At 36.4% G+C, this 18,767-nt stretch overlaps 1 protein-coding gene across 1 annotated transcript in view; it reads left to right on the forward strand.

The window, feature by feature from the left end:
• The window catches only part of LOC136249536 (uncharacterized), a 35,881-nt gene that overhangs the window by 14,822 nt on the left and 2,292 nt on the right, over window positions 1-18,767 (forward strand). The window contains exons 8-17 of the mRNA XM_066041578.1: window positions 1,591-1,917; window positions 2,250-2,396; window positions 2,456-2,606; window positions 2,657-2,773; window positions 5,939-6,027; window positions 7,040-7,090; window positions 9,541-9,680; window positions 10,417-10,591; window positions 10,643-10,780; window positions 11,145-11,285. Of these exons, the coding sequence (XP_065897650.1) occupies window positions 1,591-1,917; window positions 2,250-2,396; window positions 2,456-2,606; window positions 2,657-2,773; window positions 5,939-6,027; window positions 7,040-7,090; window positions 9,541-9,680; window positions 10,417-10,591; window positions 10,643-10,780; window positions 11,145-11,285 (1,476 nt within the window). The remainder of the gene's footprint in view (window positions 1-1,590; window positions 1,918-2,249; window positions 2,397-2,455; window positions 2,607-2,656; window positions 2,774-5,938; window positions 6,028-7,039; window positions 7,091-9,540; window positions 9,681-10,416; window positions 10,592-10,642; window positions 10,781-11,144; window positions 11,286-18,767) is intronic.

Genomic DNA, 18,767 nt, shown 5'->3' on the forward strand with positions numbered 1-18,767 from the left:
GTCTGATGGTACACACATTGTTCACTGCCACTTGTTGAGCACAATAGATGTGCAAGTATTCTTATTAAGGCGCAACCATTCCTATTATTGTATACCGTGGTCAATGCTATCGTGTTCGACATTAAATATATGTTAAAGCATTGCTGCGAGTGCTATATATATGAAAAATAAAGCAGGAGGCGCATGGCCGCGATGCTAATAAAGCACTCGACTTTGCCTAGTGCTTTAATAACATCTTGGCCGCGCACATCGTACTTTATTTTTCATATAGAACGAGCAAGGCAATGCTTTAAATGATTTATGGAACTTTCTAGTTGTGTAGCTTCACCATACACTAGGACTCATAATTAATACACGTTGCACAAATTATTAACAGCCTGAATACACACAAATTAGTTTAACAAAGTAACTCACGCATAGTTCACCATAGTTTGGCTAGTATAGACATTCATTGTGTATTTTGGCAGGTTTTGGTCACAACCCACAGTTGGTTCTATTGTGACACATGGTGAAGTATTTCTGTGATATCTCCAGAACTTGTCCGCTTACATTAACAAATGTAACAGTAACGTTACCTTCTCCCACCCATCATCAAAGAAAGCAATCCAGTGGTAAAACTCGTATTGGCTGGGGTGATTGACCACTTAGCGTGGCGAGGGCAATCAGCCTTCACTGGCTTGTGCGATTAGTTGTACTGGCGTGAGCGCTGCAGGCTATTAGTCTGAACTAAAGCATGTGGGCAACCGTGCTTTAATCCCCACAAAGAGTGCTTTAATGCACTGCAAAGAGTGTTTTATTGTATGATTAAAGCACTCTTTGTGGAAAATAAAGCACTGTTTGCCCTAAAGTGTACTTTATGAAATTTAAAGTACACTTTTTCCTTTGATCTTGCCCATGCAAAGTTCTATAACTTGGTTTAAAGATACAGTGGAACCTCAGTTATCCGAATCTCTTGGGACCAGGAGTGGTCCATAAGTCTGAAAAGTCCATTTCTTTGGAACTGTGCTTAAATAACCTTAAAATAGCATAAAGAATTTTTTTTAAATATTAGTATTTTCAGCTATCCTAATAAAACAGTCACTATACTCTAATAGAGCAGTCATTTCCGTAGTTAGGTTAACTGAGGATCCGGATAAATGTGGTCCGGATAACTGAGGTTCCACTGTATTTAAACTCCATATAATTGATAGTTGAGGCACATGTTCAAACAAAGCATTGGTGCCATACTTTCTTTTGAAGCAGTTCACCAGTCACAATAATGTTACAATAAAAGTAAACAAACAAGTATAAAAAATTAGGAATTTTAAGTTCGATTAGGGGTCATAGAGAAAAAGTAGGGAAACAAGGGAGGTCGTCTACACCAGCAGATGTACTAGTGGACATTTAATCCCTCATATGGGTATAGCTATAGTGAAGCAGGGATTAAATGTCCACTAGTATATCTGAGGTGTAGGCGACCTTCCTTGTTTCCCCTACTTTTTTCCTATGATCCCTAATCAAACTTAAAATTCCTAATTTTCCGTAATTATAGTGGCTCTTTGTTGTTAAGTGTATGTCCACTAAAATTTGATAATTTCTTATTACTTCCAGGGAAGCAAACCAATGCATGTATTCCCTGGAGAGCAGTTTGACCTTCATCTTTATATTCAAGATCAAAATAATAACTCACAGTTTGGAGTATACACTTATCCATCTAATACACATTTCACTGAGGCAGATGTTACAGAAATTGACTTATCTGATAGTGGAACTGATAGAAGTTTTGCAGTTGTAGATAGTGGCGATCAGAGGACAACATTAGTTATCCGTGACTCATCAAAGAATTTTAACTACACACATTGTTTACATCATAAAAATGACACTGTTGATAGCAAGCAGTTTGCTTTGCAGTTAATTGATTCGTCTACAGGAAATGTGGTATGCAGTTTTTGTGTTAGAGTAATCACACTGCATAGTATAATGAGTGAATAATAAAGTCTCCATTATTCACTCTTGATATATAGTATATTCTGTAGTCTATCTTATTCACTCTGCATTATATACATTGTATATGCATTATTAGAAAGTATGGATCCCCATGCAACGCATAACTTCTGGCCACAGGATAGATAAAGTGCACAACTGCTCCTTTAGAGCATCTTTTTGAACCTTTGTTTACAGTTTAACTGTTATGAAAAGTCTACCACCAATAATACTAAATTATTTTAGTGCTGATATACATGTAGTTTTATAGTGTCTGTGTGTTATAGATTAGTGAAGAAAAAGTCACGGCCACCCTCAAATGCTGCCATCCTACATATGAATACAACAAAACTAGAGGGAAGTGTATGTTTAAACAAGGAATTAGCAGAAGCATTCTTAGAGGAGATGAGAATTCCACATATTTTTACATCAAAGTAAGAACATAGATCTATTATAGAGAGTTCAATAATATTATTTCATTCTTGTTTCATAGGCTGAAAAATATGGTGAATTTGGTGATAATGGTGACCTTAGAATGGGAAAAGTTCCATCATTTTATCAACATTGTGATAATGAGGATGGTCTCCCAGGATGTCTGATGAAACACGATAATAATTCTCACCAGTGTAGGGACAGAAGAACTGGTAAATATTAATACACGTTCTGTTGGTGAATACTGAAAATGAATTTGCAGGTTTCTTATGTGGAAAGTGTCCTTACAGCAAAAACAACAAAACACAAGGATTAGCATTTAATTTGCTGGTGTGTGTTACATGTGATGCTGGAGATGCTGTACTATTTGCTCTGATATGTAAGTACAAGTATACAATAACATATATATGTTGTGTTAAATCAGACCACTATTATACTTTTGTTAGTTGTCCCTCAATCACTATAGTTTGTAATAGCAAAAATCACATTTCTTATTGTACATGTAATAGTTGTAACACGGGCATGAGGGCATACATATCAGGCAAAGCCCGAATGCCTCGTGTTACAGCTAATATGTAACACTTATTAGGCTGATAGCCTGTACAAGATGATCAATCACCCAAGCCAATACAAGTGCAGTCACTGGATGTATTATATATGCATACCTAAAATTTTCAATTATGGGCCAGCAGCTAGTATGTTCTGGTTACGTCCGGCTACGATGAATGGACATATCCTAGAGATATCATGGAAAATTCGGTTATGCGAGTTTAATCTTTTAATCAGTACTATTGAATCGTTTATGGAAAACGTATGGAGTTCACTAAAAGCCTAGATAGGTAAGCTTGCTAGTAGAGTGGTTACTCTGTGCAGAGTGGTAGCTTCGTGATGGGGGCATGTCCATATTCGAAAACGTGCGGAAACGATCGGTGAATAAGCTATAGCGCTAGTTCTCACCTTAGCCCAACGTTCTTCAACTCGTAGGATGGCGAGGATAACAAAACGCTCTCCATCTGAGAGGTTTTCATGGCGAAATCCAAGTCGTGCATTGAGTATTAATTGATCCCCACAATCGATTTCAGCATCAATGTCTATATAATCACTGCCCAGTTGTAGCCCAGTTTACATTTCATATGTAGCCCAGCTAGCCGGGCTACATATGAAATGCAACCCGGGTGGCACCTTTGATCTGAGGTGTGAAAGTGTTACATATTATCATATACATGGTATCATTAGCTGGAAGACAAGCACATAGCCAGTTTACTAATACCTGACCTTAAAACTTAGCTATAAGCAGTGAGGTTTACTAATTAGATGATGGCAAAAACACTCCAGTAACATTACAGAATTATGTTTTGTAGGTAAAGACTTTAGGCTTACTAGTTAAATGCTGACAAAATCAATCAAATCACACATATCATGGCATGCAAAATTGTAACATCATTCATTGCTTACCTCTGCTATCTATTGTATTTAATTTTGCTGTGATTGACGCAGACAATTGTGGAGGGATATAGCTTGCATGCATACATATATGTCTGTGAGAGGTAAGGTCGGATTTGGACGATTTAGATACCTCCAGCTTTGAATGATGCATGAAAGTTATGGATAAAATAATAATTGACAACCAATAGTGCCAAATGCCCATGCAGGGACATTTTTGCCATCATTCAATATAGTCAGTAATTGTCAGCAACTGTGGCTGCAGAAGCACTGGAAATAGCTGCATAGAAGGTACAATATAATTCCTTTACGCTGCAGAAAAATCGCCCCTCCTCACCCAAGTGGTGAGAAATCTCATATCCTTTCCAGGCTACCAGCATATAGACAGACTATCCATCCAATTGTTATGAGGAAGAGTTGGCTTCTCTTGTCTTAGGTTGTAGGACAGCTTGAGTTCAAAAGGTTTTGTTTTATACCCTGATTTTCAAGGAATGCAGCCCTGTAAGATAATCTTTATTATTCACTACAATAATTCTACTGGTTTCATCCAGTCTTTTGTGTGAAGCACAAAAAAGTTTTGCATCTCAAGAGTTACTATTAGCAACATTTCTGTGAAGACAACAATCATGCTTCCAGTTTCACGGTGGATCTAGCAATGGAATACTACGGTGAACATCCTATAATGGTAGGGGGATTGACTTGTAAAAGCTGATTTTCAAATTGTGGACCCTAGCACACACACACCCAAGTTAGAATTCATGACAAGTAATTAACATCATAAAGAACTGAAGTTACAAAAGAGAAGGCACTTACTCTAACAAACACACAGGACAAACACGGGTGTAATCTAGACAATCCCTTATGTACAAACATGCATCTGTCTATGCCTGTCATAACCTTCAATGCGCTATAGAGCGCCAACACCTAATGTCATATATAGTAGTTACATAATCACTTCCACAGGGGAAGAAATTATATGTGTGCTATTGGAGCGCGAGTTTACTTCACCTCATGCAGGCTTGGTGAAACTGTCTTTCTAATGTGACCACATTATCAGGAGCATGGAAGAGGGTAGGTTAAGAGATTTTCAGGTTATCTGTGCTGGCGAGTTGCAGCTGACAATTAACAAAAATTGAGTAGCCACAAGGGTTTCAACACTTTGATAAGTATGACAGAAAAGTCCCACAATGTTAATATTTACAAATCAACATACCGGTACAACAGTTCATTATTTTTCATTCTTTCTTACTGAATTGTTGTTTGGTGACAATTGCTTTCTCGAAAACACTTCTAGCCCATAGTGCCCAAATAAAGTAGTAATGAAACTAATGAAAGTATTAAACACCAGCAATACAATAATATTTTTAGAGGTGCTTAGAACGTACAAAGGTGTAGGGTGACAGTTTGATTGTTCTTTTAACTTTAGTTTTGGGTGAGTTTGCAATAAATGGTGGGAGTATGCTGTTTTCATGAGATATGTAATCTGATTTAAGGTATATTTCTAACAAAAGAAGCAGCTATGCCTCTTCCACAGAGGAGGGGAGGTTTGGGGGGAGGGTAACCAAATGATGAGCAATTCATTTTTTGCATGTGAAGCATGTTGATGTGTGCACAGATTGGCAAGTAAGCATTGTCAATATCTGATATATGTCATGAAAATTGCCACATTTTATGAGAAGGGAAAATTAAGTTTCATTTCACAGGAGGCCAGTTATGTTTTGACAAAAGCCCCTGTAAAAGAATTTACCCCATAGAATTACTTTGATCACTTAAAATGTGACCAGCACCCTTTAAAATGCGGAATTTACTTCCACTCTGTCACTGTCAGTGGAAGGTTGATTAGTGGATCAAGCAATTTACTATACATTGGTGACCCCAGTGATTAAAACAAAGGCTGAGATGGAAGAAAGAAAATCGTTAAAATGTCCAGGTATAGTTTTATATCCACCCAACTTTTACTTTGTCCCATCAGTACATGTATGAAAAATTGTTCCACACACTGGAGCTAGGGGTTATGCTACAGTGGGTTATAGCAGGATTGATATACGTATTGTGTCTGCAATCTAATGTACTGAATGTTATGATCCATTGTATTTGATAGCTATTTTCATTGTGGTTGCTTCTATCCTGATAATGTACTACAATATTGGACTACCAAATTCGTTGAGGGGTTTTATGTACTATGCACAGGTTAGATGTATATAGATCTATATGTTTTGAAACTTACTGGTACCTACATAGCTATTTATATGTGTAACTATATGCTGTAGTTATATCCAGCCAAGCTGTATAAGGGTGTGGCCTTCAAAATGCCTGGGTGAAAAAAGTTGTGAAATCAAAGGTGAATGGCTACAATGATGTGGATGATAATGAATTTTACCAATGGCTTTGTGCATTAATAAAATTTATTATCATCAACATCATTGCAGCCATTTCATGCATGCCTCCTTTGATTTCACAACCAGGCTTTTTGAAGGCCGCAACCTTTTTATACAGCTCGGTTGTTTTTGCATGGATTTCACTTCTTTTAAATATATATCCAAAGCCGACCATGAATTGGCTTTGAGGTTTGGTTTTACACAAATCATTGTTCTTATTTACAAATGCAATGAAGATGATATAAGATAAACTAGCTCTCTCTACCAATACAGAAAAAATACTTACTGGAGCCAATTTATGCTGATATAATTTTGTGCTTGCTTGTTCATAACTATATAATACGTATATATGTAGTACCTGTACTTATTTGCAGTGTTTTATAACAACTCCTTCCAAATTAGGTATACTATTTGTCTATAGGATTTTGCAGTGACTGTTCTATTAGAGTATCTCGATTTTTCATGCAAAATGTGATAAGTTGCAGTTGCTCAATTTTTTCAAAGCAAATCCTGCACCTTTTATGCTAGAATACAATTTACAGTCTGTTGTCACAAGTTTTATTAGCATAGCCACCAATCTGTACCAAAAATGGCTATAATATTGGCTTTGATTCAATGGAATACTAGAGTGCACATTTTTTTGAGGATTTCTAATAGAACACACATAGAATATTCTTTACAAGTATAAAGGAGATTATAAGCTAGTATTGATCATTGCACTGATTTTGTAATCTTTTGACAAATTAAATTTGTACTTTGGGTGATGGTCTCCTTGTTTCAACACTTTTTATTGTATAGTTGTAATTGAATAAATTTTCATATAGATGGTGGGATATGTGTATGTTAGTGGAGCAAGGAGTGGCACACTGGACTGGGTATGTTTACAATATAACATTTTATATATAATTATAACTTTATGTTAGTGACTATTTTATGAATTATTAAAAATATCTCATTGTGTTATAGGAATTTTTTTATTATTAGGTATTAAGAAGTTAAAGTTCTAACAATCCTGTAATGCAATGCATGTATTACTGAAATGTTGTTAAAGATTATATGAAGACAACAAATCACATTGTAGCATTGTGGCAATGCTTATCTACTGCAGTAGAATGATGTACTGTACAAATTCATTGATTGGTCACAACAGCCAGCTTGCAAAATCATTAGCACATGCAAAGCTCAGATATTTTACTAATTTGTTTTGCAAAAGTGATTATTAATTGAGTGCAACCATGTGTGGGTACACATGTAAAAATGTAATGTGTTTTAGTAAAGTATTAAGATACAACGTTTCTGTTAACTGAATTCAAATTGTTTTAGTTTGTTAGAATGATTGAATCATGACACACAGTGGTATGTCATGCAGCCTAAGAAGCCAGTGTGTCATACCAGTGTGTTTTTGAATGGAAGAACAATAATGCTATTTTCATGTATACGTAGCATGCTGCTTTTATGAAATTGAGCAATTTTTTTCTACAGAAATGCCATCTACTTTTAGTAGTTCACAGACGAAATTTGAGCAAACTCGCTCCAAGATACAAGCACACAAAAATCGACTTGATTTATTTGTTTCTTGTTTTCTTTTTCTTTGCCTTTTCACACACTTACAAAACTGCCACAAACATAAATGCATTATCCTATAAATTTGGCACACATAAGGGGGGGTTGGGGGGGTTGGAGGGGAATATTTGCACCAAGTTTGGTTTGAATACGACAGACAACACTCGCAGAATTATTAACGATCATATATTCTTGCAAATTAACACTAATATGTTGTCATGCTATAAATTAGCTAATCTGTTTATGGGAAGAAACTGAAATATGTGAATAGGTTAACTATCAAACCTCAAACCTTCTGTGGTTTGGAAGAAACAGAGGTAAAGACCATAAAGATACAGTGCAAAAATCAACAGTGTGAACAATCGCACAATTAAGTTTTAAAGCAGTCAGCTACTTGCTCTATTATAGTGTTCAGCTACACCACAAGTCACCTTGTGGAGAGTTCAGCTATACACAAGTCACCCTGTAGAGAAGAGAGGTCAGCTATAAGCAAGTCTACAGGAAGTTCATCAGCTATGTTACAAGTCACCCTGTAGAGAGTTAAGTTGCAAGTTAAGGTTACAAGTCACCAAATAGAAAGTTCTGCTAGGTTACAAGCTACCTTGTAGAAAGTTCAACTACATTAGAAGTTCCTCTTGTTAGAGAGTTCAGGTACAAGTTAACCCTATAGAGAGTTCTGGCAAGTCACCCTGTGGTGTTACCCTGTAGAGAATTAAGTTACAGTAAGTTACAAGGTTACAAGTTATCCTGTAGAAAGCTCGGCTATGTTTCAAATTACCTTGTAGGGAATTCAGCTAAGTTACAAGTCGCCCCATAGAATATTCAGCTGTGTTACCAGTCATCCTGTAGAGAGTTCAGCTATGTTACAAAGTTATAACTCACCCTATGAAACGTTCAGCTACGTAGGTTACAAGTCACCCTGTAGAGACGTATCTTTAAACTGCATCAAAGCTATGAGCAAACCACGTTCCCATGATATTGCCCAAGATATTGCTCGGGCAATATGTGAGTTATACCCCAAGCGACGCGCATGCTAAAGTAGTATATGTTGCTTTGCGGTGATTTTATGTACCGTTATGAAGATGTTTGCTATGTGGAATGGACATTATTTTGCGTAATCACGAAACACTGTAATTTTCACAAACTACCCTGCATAACTAATTCACAGTGCTTTAGTTTCATTGTAACACTACTGTAGTGAAGGTTAATGGATATCAAGACGTTAAAATAGCTTCAGAGCGTTCCCTTCCAAATATCTGTCATTCAGTTTACTATAGAAAAGTAAGTGACTTCCAACCTTAAAATGATGCACTTAAATTTCCTCTGATTTCCTTCTGCTATAGCTCATTTTAATCGCTATTCAGTCCCCTCCTTCCAAATCTGGTCCAGAATCTGAGGTATCTATCACCTGTTGTGAGTTATTACACTTTTTATTGCATGCCCCCGAAACACCCTATGCACTACACCAGGTCGGTTTAGGCCATTTTGATGCACCAAAATTTCCATGAATTGGACTTCTTCTGGCATCATTGTACTCGCAGAGAGTTGCTGTACATGTATCACACCCGGAAAGTTAATTAACGGACTCGAGATAGGCGGTACACAATATTTTTAAATGGTAAATGTATTGGACTTGCCTGTTCCAGCTGGCATTTTTGCCATGAACAAAAGTATAGCAAATATCCGCAAACTTCTTGATATTAACTTTAGAACTATAGCTGTTTACATACGTATCTTATAATGTTTAGCTTTTCCCTTACAGGATTTTTATTTATCAAGAGTGTTTGGATTCAGTTTCTATTTTCCACTCTGTCTTACTCACATGGAAGCTCTACAAGTTGCCTTGTTTGGATTCTTACCCCCATTACTGATTCTGATGAGCATTATCAGTTACACTAGACTGTAAGTGGCTGATGTTAAGGAATGTTCCTAAAAGCTGCAAACAAACTTGTAGTGTACTGCTATGTTTGAATAGTGGGTCATTCCATACCAACAAAAAAAAATCCCGACCCCTTTGGATTTTCATGAAATTTATGGACTCTACTGAGAAACTTTCTCACGCCAAAATTTGGCCCATTCTATTGATCTCCCTTTAAGATATGACCACTCCAAATTTATTACAAAATACTACACTGGTTTAACAAAATGGCCATAACTTTGTCAGTGATTATCACAAAACCTTTCTGTTTAGATTTGTGGATAAGAGTTTGAAGCTCCTTGGCTTGTTACTATGTTTTTCTTAACATTTAATCTCCAGTGAAAGTATTGTAATAAATTACTGTGGTTTGGGTTAGTTTTCTTCACATGTACGTTTACACTGTAGGTGAGCCCTGCATGACTGCTCTGTTAGAGTAATGGGTTGAGCATCATTTTATGGCTACTTTTTTGGGATCACTAATTATTCATTATTCTAATAGTAACTCAGTATTAGATCTTCTTCATTTATGTTCAGTGTCTTTGTTTTTACTGAAGAAACTGCCTTGGTAGCTTTAATGGTAGTTATGCCGCTGATAGTCTCTATAAGACCTTATATGGTTTGCAAAAAAATTTACTTTAGGTAAAGAATGTACAAAGAAACAGTGTAAGCAGCTATATAATGCTTTTTTCACTATTTACATGTTGACTTCATTTCATACAGGGCTAGGAAACTGAAGCCCTTAAGCAACAGGAAGACATTGGATGGAATATGGTTTTTAATATTAATCATTTATGTATACACATTTGACACCTGCTTTAATCTTCTGAGATGTGTTGAGACTGAAGTTATTAAAATGCATCCTACTGATTATAATTCAACTGTATCAGAAGCACTGGTAAGTGTATAGGATGTGTATATTGTCTTATATTGTTGTATTCTGTCACAGGTTTATTTTTATGATGGAGATGTCAAGTGTTTTCAGAATGAACACATCCCATATGCTGTGATATCTATCCTCACTTTAGTATTGTTTGTTATACCATTTCCATTTATTGTGGTAGCTATCAGCTGGAATTATGTCAAGGTGAACAACATGTATAGCTACTGATATGAATGGCACAGAGTTTTAAAGTGCTAAACGTCACATAGATGAGTTATTCCGCACCAAAGTAGTGAATCAAAATTTAATTTGTCATCCTTTATTTTTGACTGTTAAGAAATAGACAGACTTTGTTTTATTGCCTATAGTCTATCATTGGCAGCATATATATATATTGCTATTTAACTATTGTTAATCATTCATCCAAGCACCACAGCAATGTGCATAAGTTGATATGGCTGTACATTAAAACTATATGTAAAAATTTGTTTCACATTGAATAGTGAGCTACAAACCTAAAATAATTTTGTCAAACTTGTAAACATATATGTCAACTGTTTTATTACAGAAAGCTGGACCATTTTGTGATGTGGTAAACACTGGGATTAAGCCAGTGTACAATTGGTGGAGTGGATATGACTTGTTCCGGAGAGTATTGTTTGTGGCAGTGTACTATGTGTTTGAATATGTTAATGGTGATTATACACAGGTGAGGGATATATACTAGTGTATTTACATAATAGTGAAGTAGGGATCCACGTGATAAAAACTAGTGAAACAAGGTATATGAATCCACACAAAAACAGCCAAGCTGTATAAACGGGGTGTAGCCTTCAATAATCCTGCGTGAAAAAAGTTGTGAAATCAAAGGTGGTGGCCATTAGTCTTGCGCCAATTATGCCATCATAATTTCGAGCATAATAGGTTAGCGAAAGCATTATGCCAGCATAATAGGATGATTTTCAAGAATTTAAATTAAAAAGCACAATATGCATGCCAAAAGTATTGCACAATATGAACACACTGCACATTATTTCATATCAAGAAATTTTATAATGTTATTATTTTGATTGTTTCTTTGCTAATAATTCACACTTGTGGAATAAGATTGAGATACTCTAACAGAACAGTCACTTACTCTAATACAGCAGTCAGAAATGTTAATATACTCCAATAAAATAGTCAACTCTCAAGCATAATCTTGATTTTGAAAGCACAATTTTGAGCCTAATAGGCTTGATTTTGAGCACTGCTCGAAAGCATAATAGGCAGTTTTCAAAGCATAATTGGCTCAAGCCTAGTGGCCATGAAATGGCCGTGATGACGATAAAATTAATTTTAACAATGGCTTTGTGCATTAATAAAGTTTATTATCATCAACATCATTGCAGCCATTTCATGGCTGCCACCTTTGATTTTACAACCAGGCTTTTTGAAGGTCACACCCATTTTATACAGATTGGCTGTACTTGTGTGGATTTCACTTATTTTTCTATTTTTAATTATATGCCATTAACTGGTTTTGAGATTTGTTTTTACACAAATCATTGTTCTTATCTACAGATGTAATGAAGATGATATAAGACAAACTAGTGCTATACCAATACAGAAAAATACCTATACCGTTGCAATAGTGCATGTTTTATAACAAAGTAAATTCCTTCCAAGTTAGGTATACCATTTGTCTATTAAGATTTTGCAGTGACTGTTCTATTAGAGTATCTTGATTTTTCATGCAAAATGTGATAAGTTGCAGTTGCTCAATTTTTTACAAAGTATATATTTTACGCTAGAATACAATTTACAGCCTGTTTAGCATAACACTTATTATGATGATTATGATGATTGATGCGAGTAGGTCTTAGTAGTGTACCGTATATGACCGTATTAAAGCCGGGCTCAAATACACGCAGGGGCTCAACTATACGCCGGGTACAGCTAAGGGACTGTCGTAATAAACGCTGGGGTGCTAATGATATGCACTGAAAGGGGTTCTAAACTCGTGTCAGCTGCTAACTATACAGTGATGTCTCATCACCAGTCTTATGATGTCTTGTCTTGTTCGACTATGCCTTCTCTTCTGGTGATGGCCATAGCGTATTTATCGTGGTCATTGTCATCTTTCCGCCCAACTTCCAATATTTCACCCAGCAGAGGAGTCCAAATGGGTTTATGTACGTGATGGGCTATGGATTTCGTATTTCATAGGTACTTGTACTGGCACCTGTCATTCTCAACGAGTGGCTAGTAAGAAATAAATGCCCGGGCCCAAATTAATGCCGGTCTTGTTTAAACGCCGGGTCAAAAATGATTTATAGGAAATAAACGCCCGGGGCTTCTATATGGTCATATACGGTACTAGCTTTCCGATTTGTACCAAAATGGCTATAATAACAGCTTTGATTCGATGGAATACTAGAAAAGTTGCTATAGTATTGTATCACAGATTACTTTTATAATGCTCTAATAGAGCGCACAGGATTTCTAATAGAACACACATAGAATGTTCTAGAACTATCTAGATTTTTCATTGGTAGATCTATGACATTATGAACTTTTACTATTGAGTAATTTTAGCTAGAATATTCATTTATAAAATAGAAATTAAGTGAGGTGATCAGCCATGATATATACAGTGACTCAGTGGTTAAGGATTTGGGTGTTCAGTATGGAGGTCCCGGGTTCGAACGCTGGTAACTTTTTTCAACTTTTGCATGCACCTTTTTTACCCTGTGGTGACTGTTCTATTAGAGTATTTCAACCCACGATTTACACAGTTGTTTGGCTTTCGCTTTGTAACTCTATAACTGTCAGTGTGATTTCTTTTAAACCACAAAAGGTTTGAGTTATGATGGTTAACCTATATGCATATCGATTTTTAAGTTATTCCCAGTAATAGTTTACCCTGTAGGCATGACAAGTCGGTCTTTTAATACAAATAATTGTCCATAGCTCTATGACTATTAATCAGATTTGCACCAAATTTGGTACATGATTGTGCTGAAATACATTCTTAAAGTGTAGTAGAGTTCAAGAAAATCGAGCTACACATTTGCATTTTATAATGGTTTTTGTAAAGTGTACGAAAGAATACCCCAAGCCCCCTAAATGAAGAAAAAAAGAAACAAAGAAACAAAACAAAACAAAAAAAACAAAACAAAACAAATAAAGCTGAATTTTGAAAGCTCATACATATTTCACAATTGCGTTAGGCAATCTTGGTATGTGGGGTGCTGAAGGTGGAGGATGTTTGCAGTAAAAATGATTCCAATTCGAGAAGGAAGCACAGAACTACATATGCATGAAAATTGCGTTTTATTTCTTCCTGTAAATATACTCATGTGGCACACTGGCTTTCAAATGTGCTCATTTACCAATGGGCTCATATGGCACACTGGCTTTCAAATATACTCATTTACCAATGTGTTTGCTTAACTGAACAATCAAAGCAGCATATTCTACTGTATATGACCAACACAACTATTGTTAGCTCCCTTCAAGTAACTAGTGCACGGAGCTCGCAAACTCTTCTAGTTAATCATACAGTACTGTATAGTAGGGACCATAAAGGAGTATGTGTGGCCCGTGCAATAACATCACCCAAAAACCAGCCTCAATTTTCCCCGACGACAATGAGGCAGTATTGGTTAGGTAAAACTAAGCCCAAACAAGCTTTCAGATCAACCTGAACACTTTCAACAGGTTGTTACGGAATTTTAAAAAATAATTTATTTAACAGAATTTTCTACTGACTGACTGCCTGACTGACTGATGTCTTCAGACAAGCGTAACTCGATATCGGCTAAGGCTATGGGCTTGATTTTTCACTGTTTGGCGTCGCTTCGGCCAGAGAGGTGCCTTTTGGCATACCACAGTATGTATGATACATTCTTCATGGACTTACCAGTGTCCTTCTTTGTGTCCCATTCATCTTTGCTGACAGCAAAAAGTGTCGATTTGACAGTAGCATGTGATGGCTTCCCTTTGTAATGGAAATCATCCGTATTTTTCATAGTGGCTGTTTTTGATTGCAGAAGTGCTTTTCGAACAGTTCTTGATTTGTACTGCTGTGTAATGGGTTGAACATAGCTGACAACGAAGCGTAATGATACTTCACTTTTCAGATGATAATTGATATAGCTGGGGCACGGCGCCATTTCAGATGCAGTATGCGTGGGTTCACCAGTCATAATAATAATATTAACAAAAAAGTTAACAAACAGAAAAATTTGGAATTTTCAACTAGAGTAGGGACCATAGCACATCGATAAAAAGTACTGAAACAAGATGGAGTAGTGCACGGTATTTAAATCACAGTAAAACAATAAGAAGTGTTATATCCCTACTGTGCTCAAGATACCATATTGGAAATGCACAGTAGGGATATTACACTTCTTATTGTTTTACTGTGATTTAAGTATCGTGCACTACTCCAGCTTGTTTCAGTACTTTTATCGATGTGCTATGGTCCCTACTCTAGTTGAAAATTCCAAATTTTTCTGTGCACTTGTCTATAGTATGGACCACAAAGGAGTAGGTGTGGCCCACGAAATAACATTACCCAAAACCAGCCTCAATTTTCCCAGACAACGATGAGGTAGTATTGGTTAGGCCCGAACAAGTTTTCAAATCCACCCGAAACGTTTTCAACAAGGTGCTACAGAATTTAAAAATATATATATTTCTAGTGACTGACTGACTGAGTAACTGACTGATTCCTTCAGCAGTATTGATTCCTTTAATGGATACTTCACTTTTCAGATAATAATTCAGATGCGGTATGCATGGGTTCACCAGTCAATAACTATTTACAAAAAAAAGCTAACAAACAAGTACACAAAAAAATGGAATTTTCAACTAGAGTAGGGACCATAGCACATCGATAAAAGTACTGAAACAAGTTGGAATAGTGCTCTTATTGTTTTACTGTGATTTAATATCGTGCACTATTCCAGCTTGTTTCAGTAGTTTTTATCGATGTGCTATGGTCCCTACTGGGACGTGTTGATTTTGCCAGCAATTTTTTTGGCATAATGGGTAAGTAAAAGCAATGAGCAAAATGCTGGCATAATAGGTGCAATTTTTGTGAGTGGACATAGCTAAAAATTGCACAAAAGATTGAGATACTCTAATAGAACACTCACACATGATAAATACATATAGCTAATTGTAACGGGAAGAACAAGTGACGATCAAGACACCCTAATAGAACAGTCACATATGTTAAGCATTACTAGCTAGTTTCTTGCTCAGTATACATTGTAAGAGCATAGATTTTAAATCCCTGGGGTTTATAAATCTATGGTAAGAGCAAGTGCAGATCGAGATACTCTAATAGAACAGTCACTTTAAGGTGAACTTGTGATTTGCACTTGGAAATGGTTAATTAACAAACATTAATATACTGAACATAATATATAATTCTTGAGCAAAATGTAGAGCATAATAGGTGAAAAATAAAAGAATTGCTGGAAAGAAAAATAGGTAGGGAAAAAAGCAAAATAGACTCATCCCTCCTAGTCCCTACTCTAGTTGAAAATTCCAAATTTTTTTGTGTACTTATTATCTAAGGTTTGATGGGGTAAAGAGGACCTGTTTCGAAAATATTTTTTGGACTTACAATCAAGCACTCTTTTTTTCAAATAATTTAACCTTTCCAGCTGTGTGACTGTTCTATTAGAATAAATATTGAATATGGCTGTTGTTTTAGGATGACTGCTACATTTGAGTGGGCCTCAGACAACTCACCTATTCATAAGCAATATTTTTAAGGGAGTGGTCTTTTCTATGTTTTCGTTTCATTGTACTACCAGTAAGAGGCATGGTTGATATGATCAGTCATCTAGATAAAGAAGTGGCATGCCACGGTGTTCAATCATTATTGGTGCTGCTTGATTGTATAGGGGCCTGGTCAGTCCTATGGCACAACTATGCTATGGTGTCTTAGCATGTCTACCAGCTAGTAATAGACCTACTTTTTACAGTAGCATGAGGGAGTGCTTTAAATAATTTATACATGTGGTGTCTAAATACAGAAAGTGTCAATATGGACAATCAATGCCTTGTCCTTGGTATGGTTTCATTGCATAAAGAAGATGATGACAACCACGATTGAAGACAAAAAGAAAGGAAAGGTGCAGGGACAGACACTTGTTAGAACCACATACTACTGGTGAGTTTGTTATGGTGGTCACGTGGTGCTGTTTAGCCTGGAGCCTTGTGAATGTGATCAGGCAGGCAAGCAGGCTGGCTGGCTGTAGGCAGACTGAAATTGGGTTTGGGCAGTTTTTTTAAGGCAGTGGTAACTGAGCCAAAATTTGGTTCAATAATGTACTGGCCATTTAACTATCTGTAAAACATAGACAAGTTTTAAAAAAGCATCCAAGATTCAAACCACCCTGGACCACAGGTCAGTGTGTTACCAACTGTGCTATCACTGCTAACTACCCATTTGTGCTACTATCTTTTAAATGTGACTCAAGAAGTAAGCTGTATTAAGAAGAACCTACACCCGGGTGAAGAAGAAACTAAAGCTGAGCCCGACCCTAACCCTAATTTTTAACACTACGTATATCTGGCATTACTGACACTAAAACTCTTCCCTTTTGTTGTATAAGGATGGGGGCAGAGGAACTAGTAAACCATCCTTCATCAATCAATGCTAGACGATACTCTCATTTTGTCCGTGTTTGTTTTGTGTGGAACAAAGTACCAATCAGTATTCTGGGAATTGAGAGCTGTTCTGTTTCTCGCCACGCTATTTACAGACATTTCTGTTGTAATTTTTAAATGTAATTTATTGTTGTTGATTTGTTGTTTTGTAGATGTAATTATAATTGTTGCTGATTTGTTTTGTTTTGTAAGTGTTATTTTGTGTGTGTTTTGTTTAGTGGTTGTATGTGTTTTGTATTAGGACAGTACCTTGTACAGGCTTGCCTTTTGTACTGTTCCTTCCCTCGTGGTAAATCGATAATAAATAAATAATAATAAATGTCCTTTGTTGTACATTCAAGGTGATGCCACCATACTGTATTGTATTGTACTGTGTAGCCCTAAAGGGTATCACAATAATGAATTGAAACAAATTTACTAACATTCTTCACAGCTATATTATTTATTCGAAGATTGTTCTAGTCTGATGTAGGAATGAGTGTAGGTGCATGGGTATTGTTATTTTGTTATTGAGTAGGTTCTTAGTAGCTGGATGGGGAATGACTGTGTACATACAAGTTTAAGGAAAATTAGGATTTTAAGTTCAATTAGGGATCATAGAAAAAAAGTAGGGAAACAAGGGAGGTTGCCTACACCTGCAGATATACTACTGAACATTCAATCCCTAATTCAGTCTATACCCCAAGATCAAGACTGAATTAGGGATTAAATGTTCACTAGTATATCTGGAGATGTAGGCGACCTCCCTTGTTTCCCTACTTTTTTTTCTATGATCCCTAATCGAACTTAAAATTCCTAATTTTTCCTTAAACTTGTTTGTTTACTTTTTTTGTAACATTATTATGACTGGTGAACCTTGCATATGCATCAAAAGAAAAGATAGTGCCAGAATTAATATTTTCGTCTGAACGGTACGCGCCCCAGCTATCAAACGAAGTGCAGTGGCCATTACACTTCACTTTCAGCTATGTTCAGCCCGCTACACAGTGCTACAGATGAAAAACAGTAGAAGAAGTGCCTCTGAAATAATCCAGTCACCACGAAATACGACGATTCGCGTGCCCCCAACTATCAATTACTGCCTCGAAAGTGCAGCCGCCATTATGCTTTGCTTTCAGCCAGTTACACAATGTTACAAACAAAGAACAGTGTTAGAATCGTCTCTGTAATCAATCCAGTCACCACGGACGATTCCTGCTTACAAATGTACTGTAGGGAAGCCATGCATCGTGCTAATGCAAATCGACACCTTGGGCTGTCAGCAAAAAGAAATGGAACACAAAGGAGGAGGTAAGTCCATGATGTGTGCATTGTATGTACTGCGGTATGCCAAAAGGCACGTCTTGGGATGAAGCAACGTCGAACAGTGAAAAAATCAAGCCCATACATAGCCTTAGCCGTTATCGAGTTACGCTTGCCTGAAGGCATCAGGCAGGCAGGCAGTTAGTCAGTAGAAAATTCCATTTAATAATTTTTTTTGAAATTTGTAACAATTTATTAGAAGCCTTTAGGATCGTAC

This window comes from Dysidea avara, chromosome 3 (genome assembly GCF_963678975.1).
Source record: "Dysidea avara chromosome 3, odDysAvar1.4, whole genome shotgun sequence".
Classification (NCBI taxonomy): domain Eukaryota; kingdom Metazoa; phylum Porifera; class Demospongiae; order Dictyoceratida; family Dysideidae; genus Dysidea; species Dysidea avara.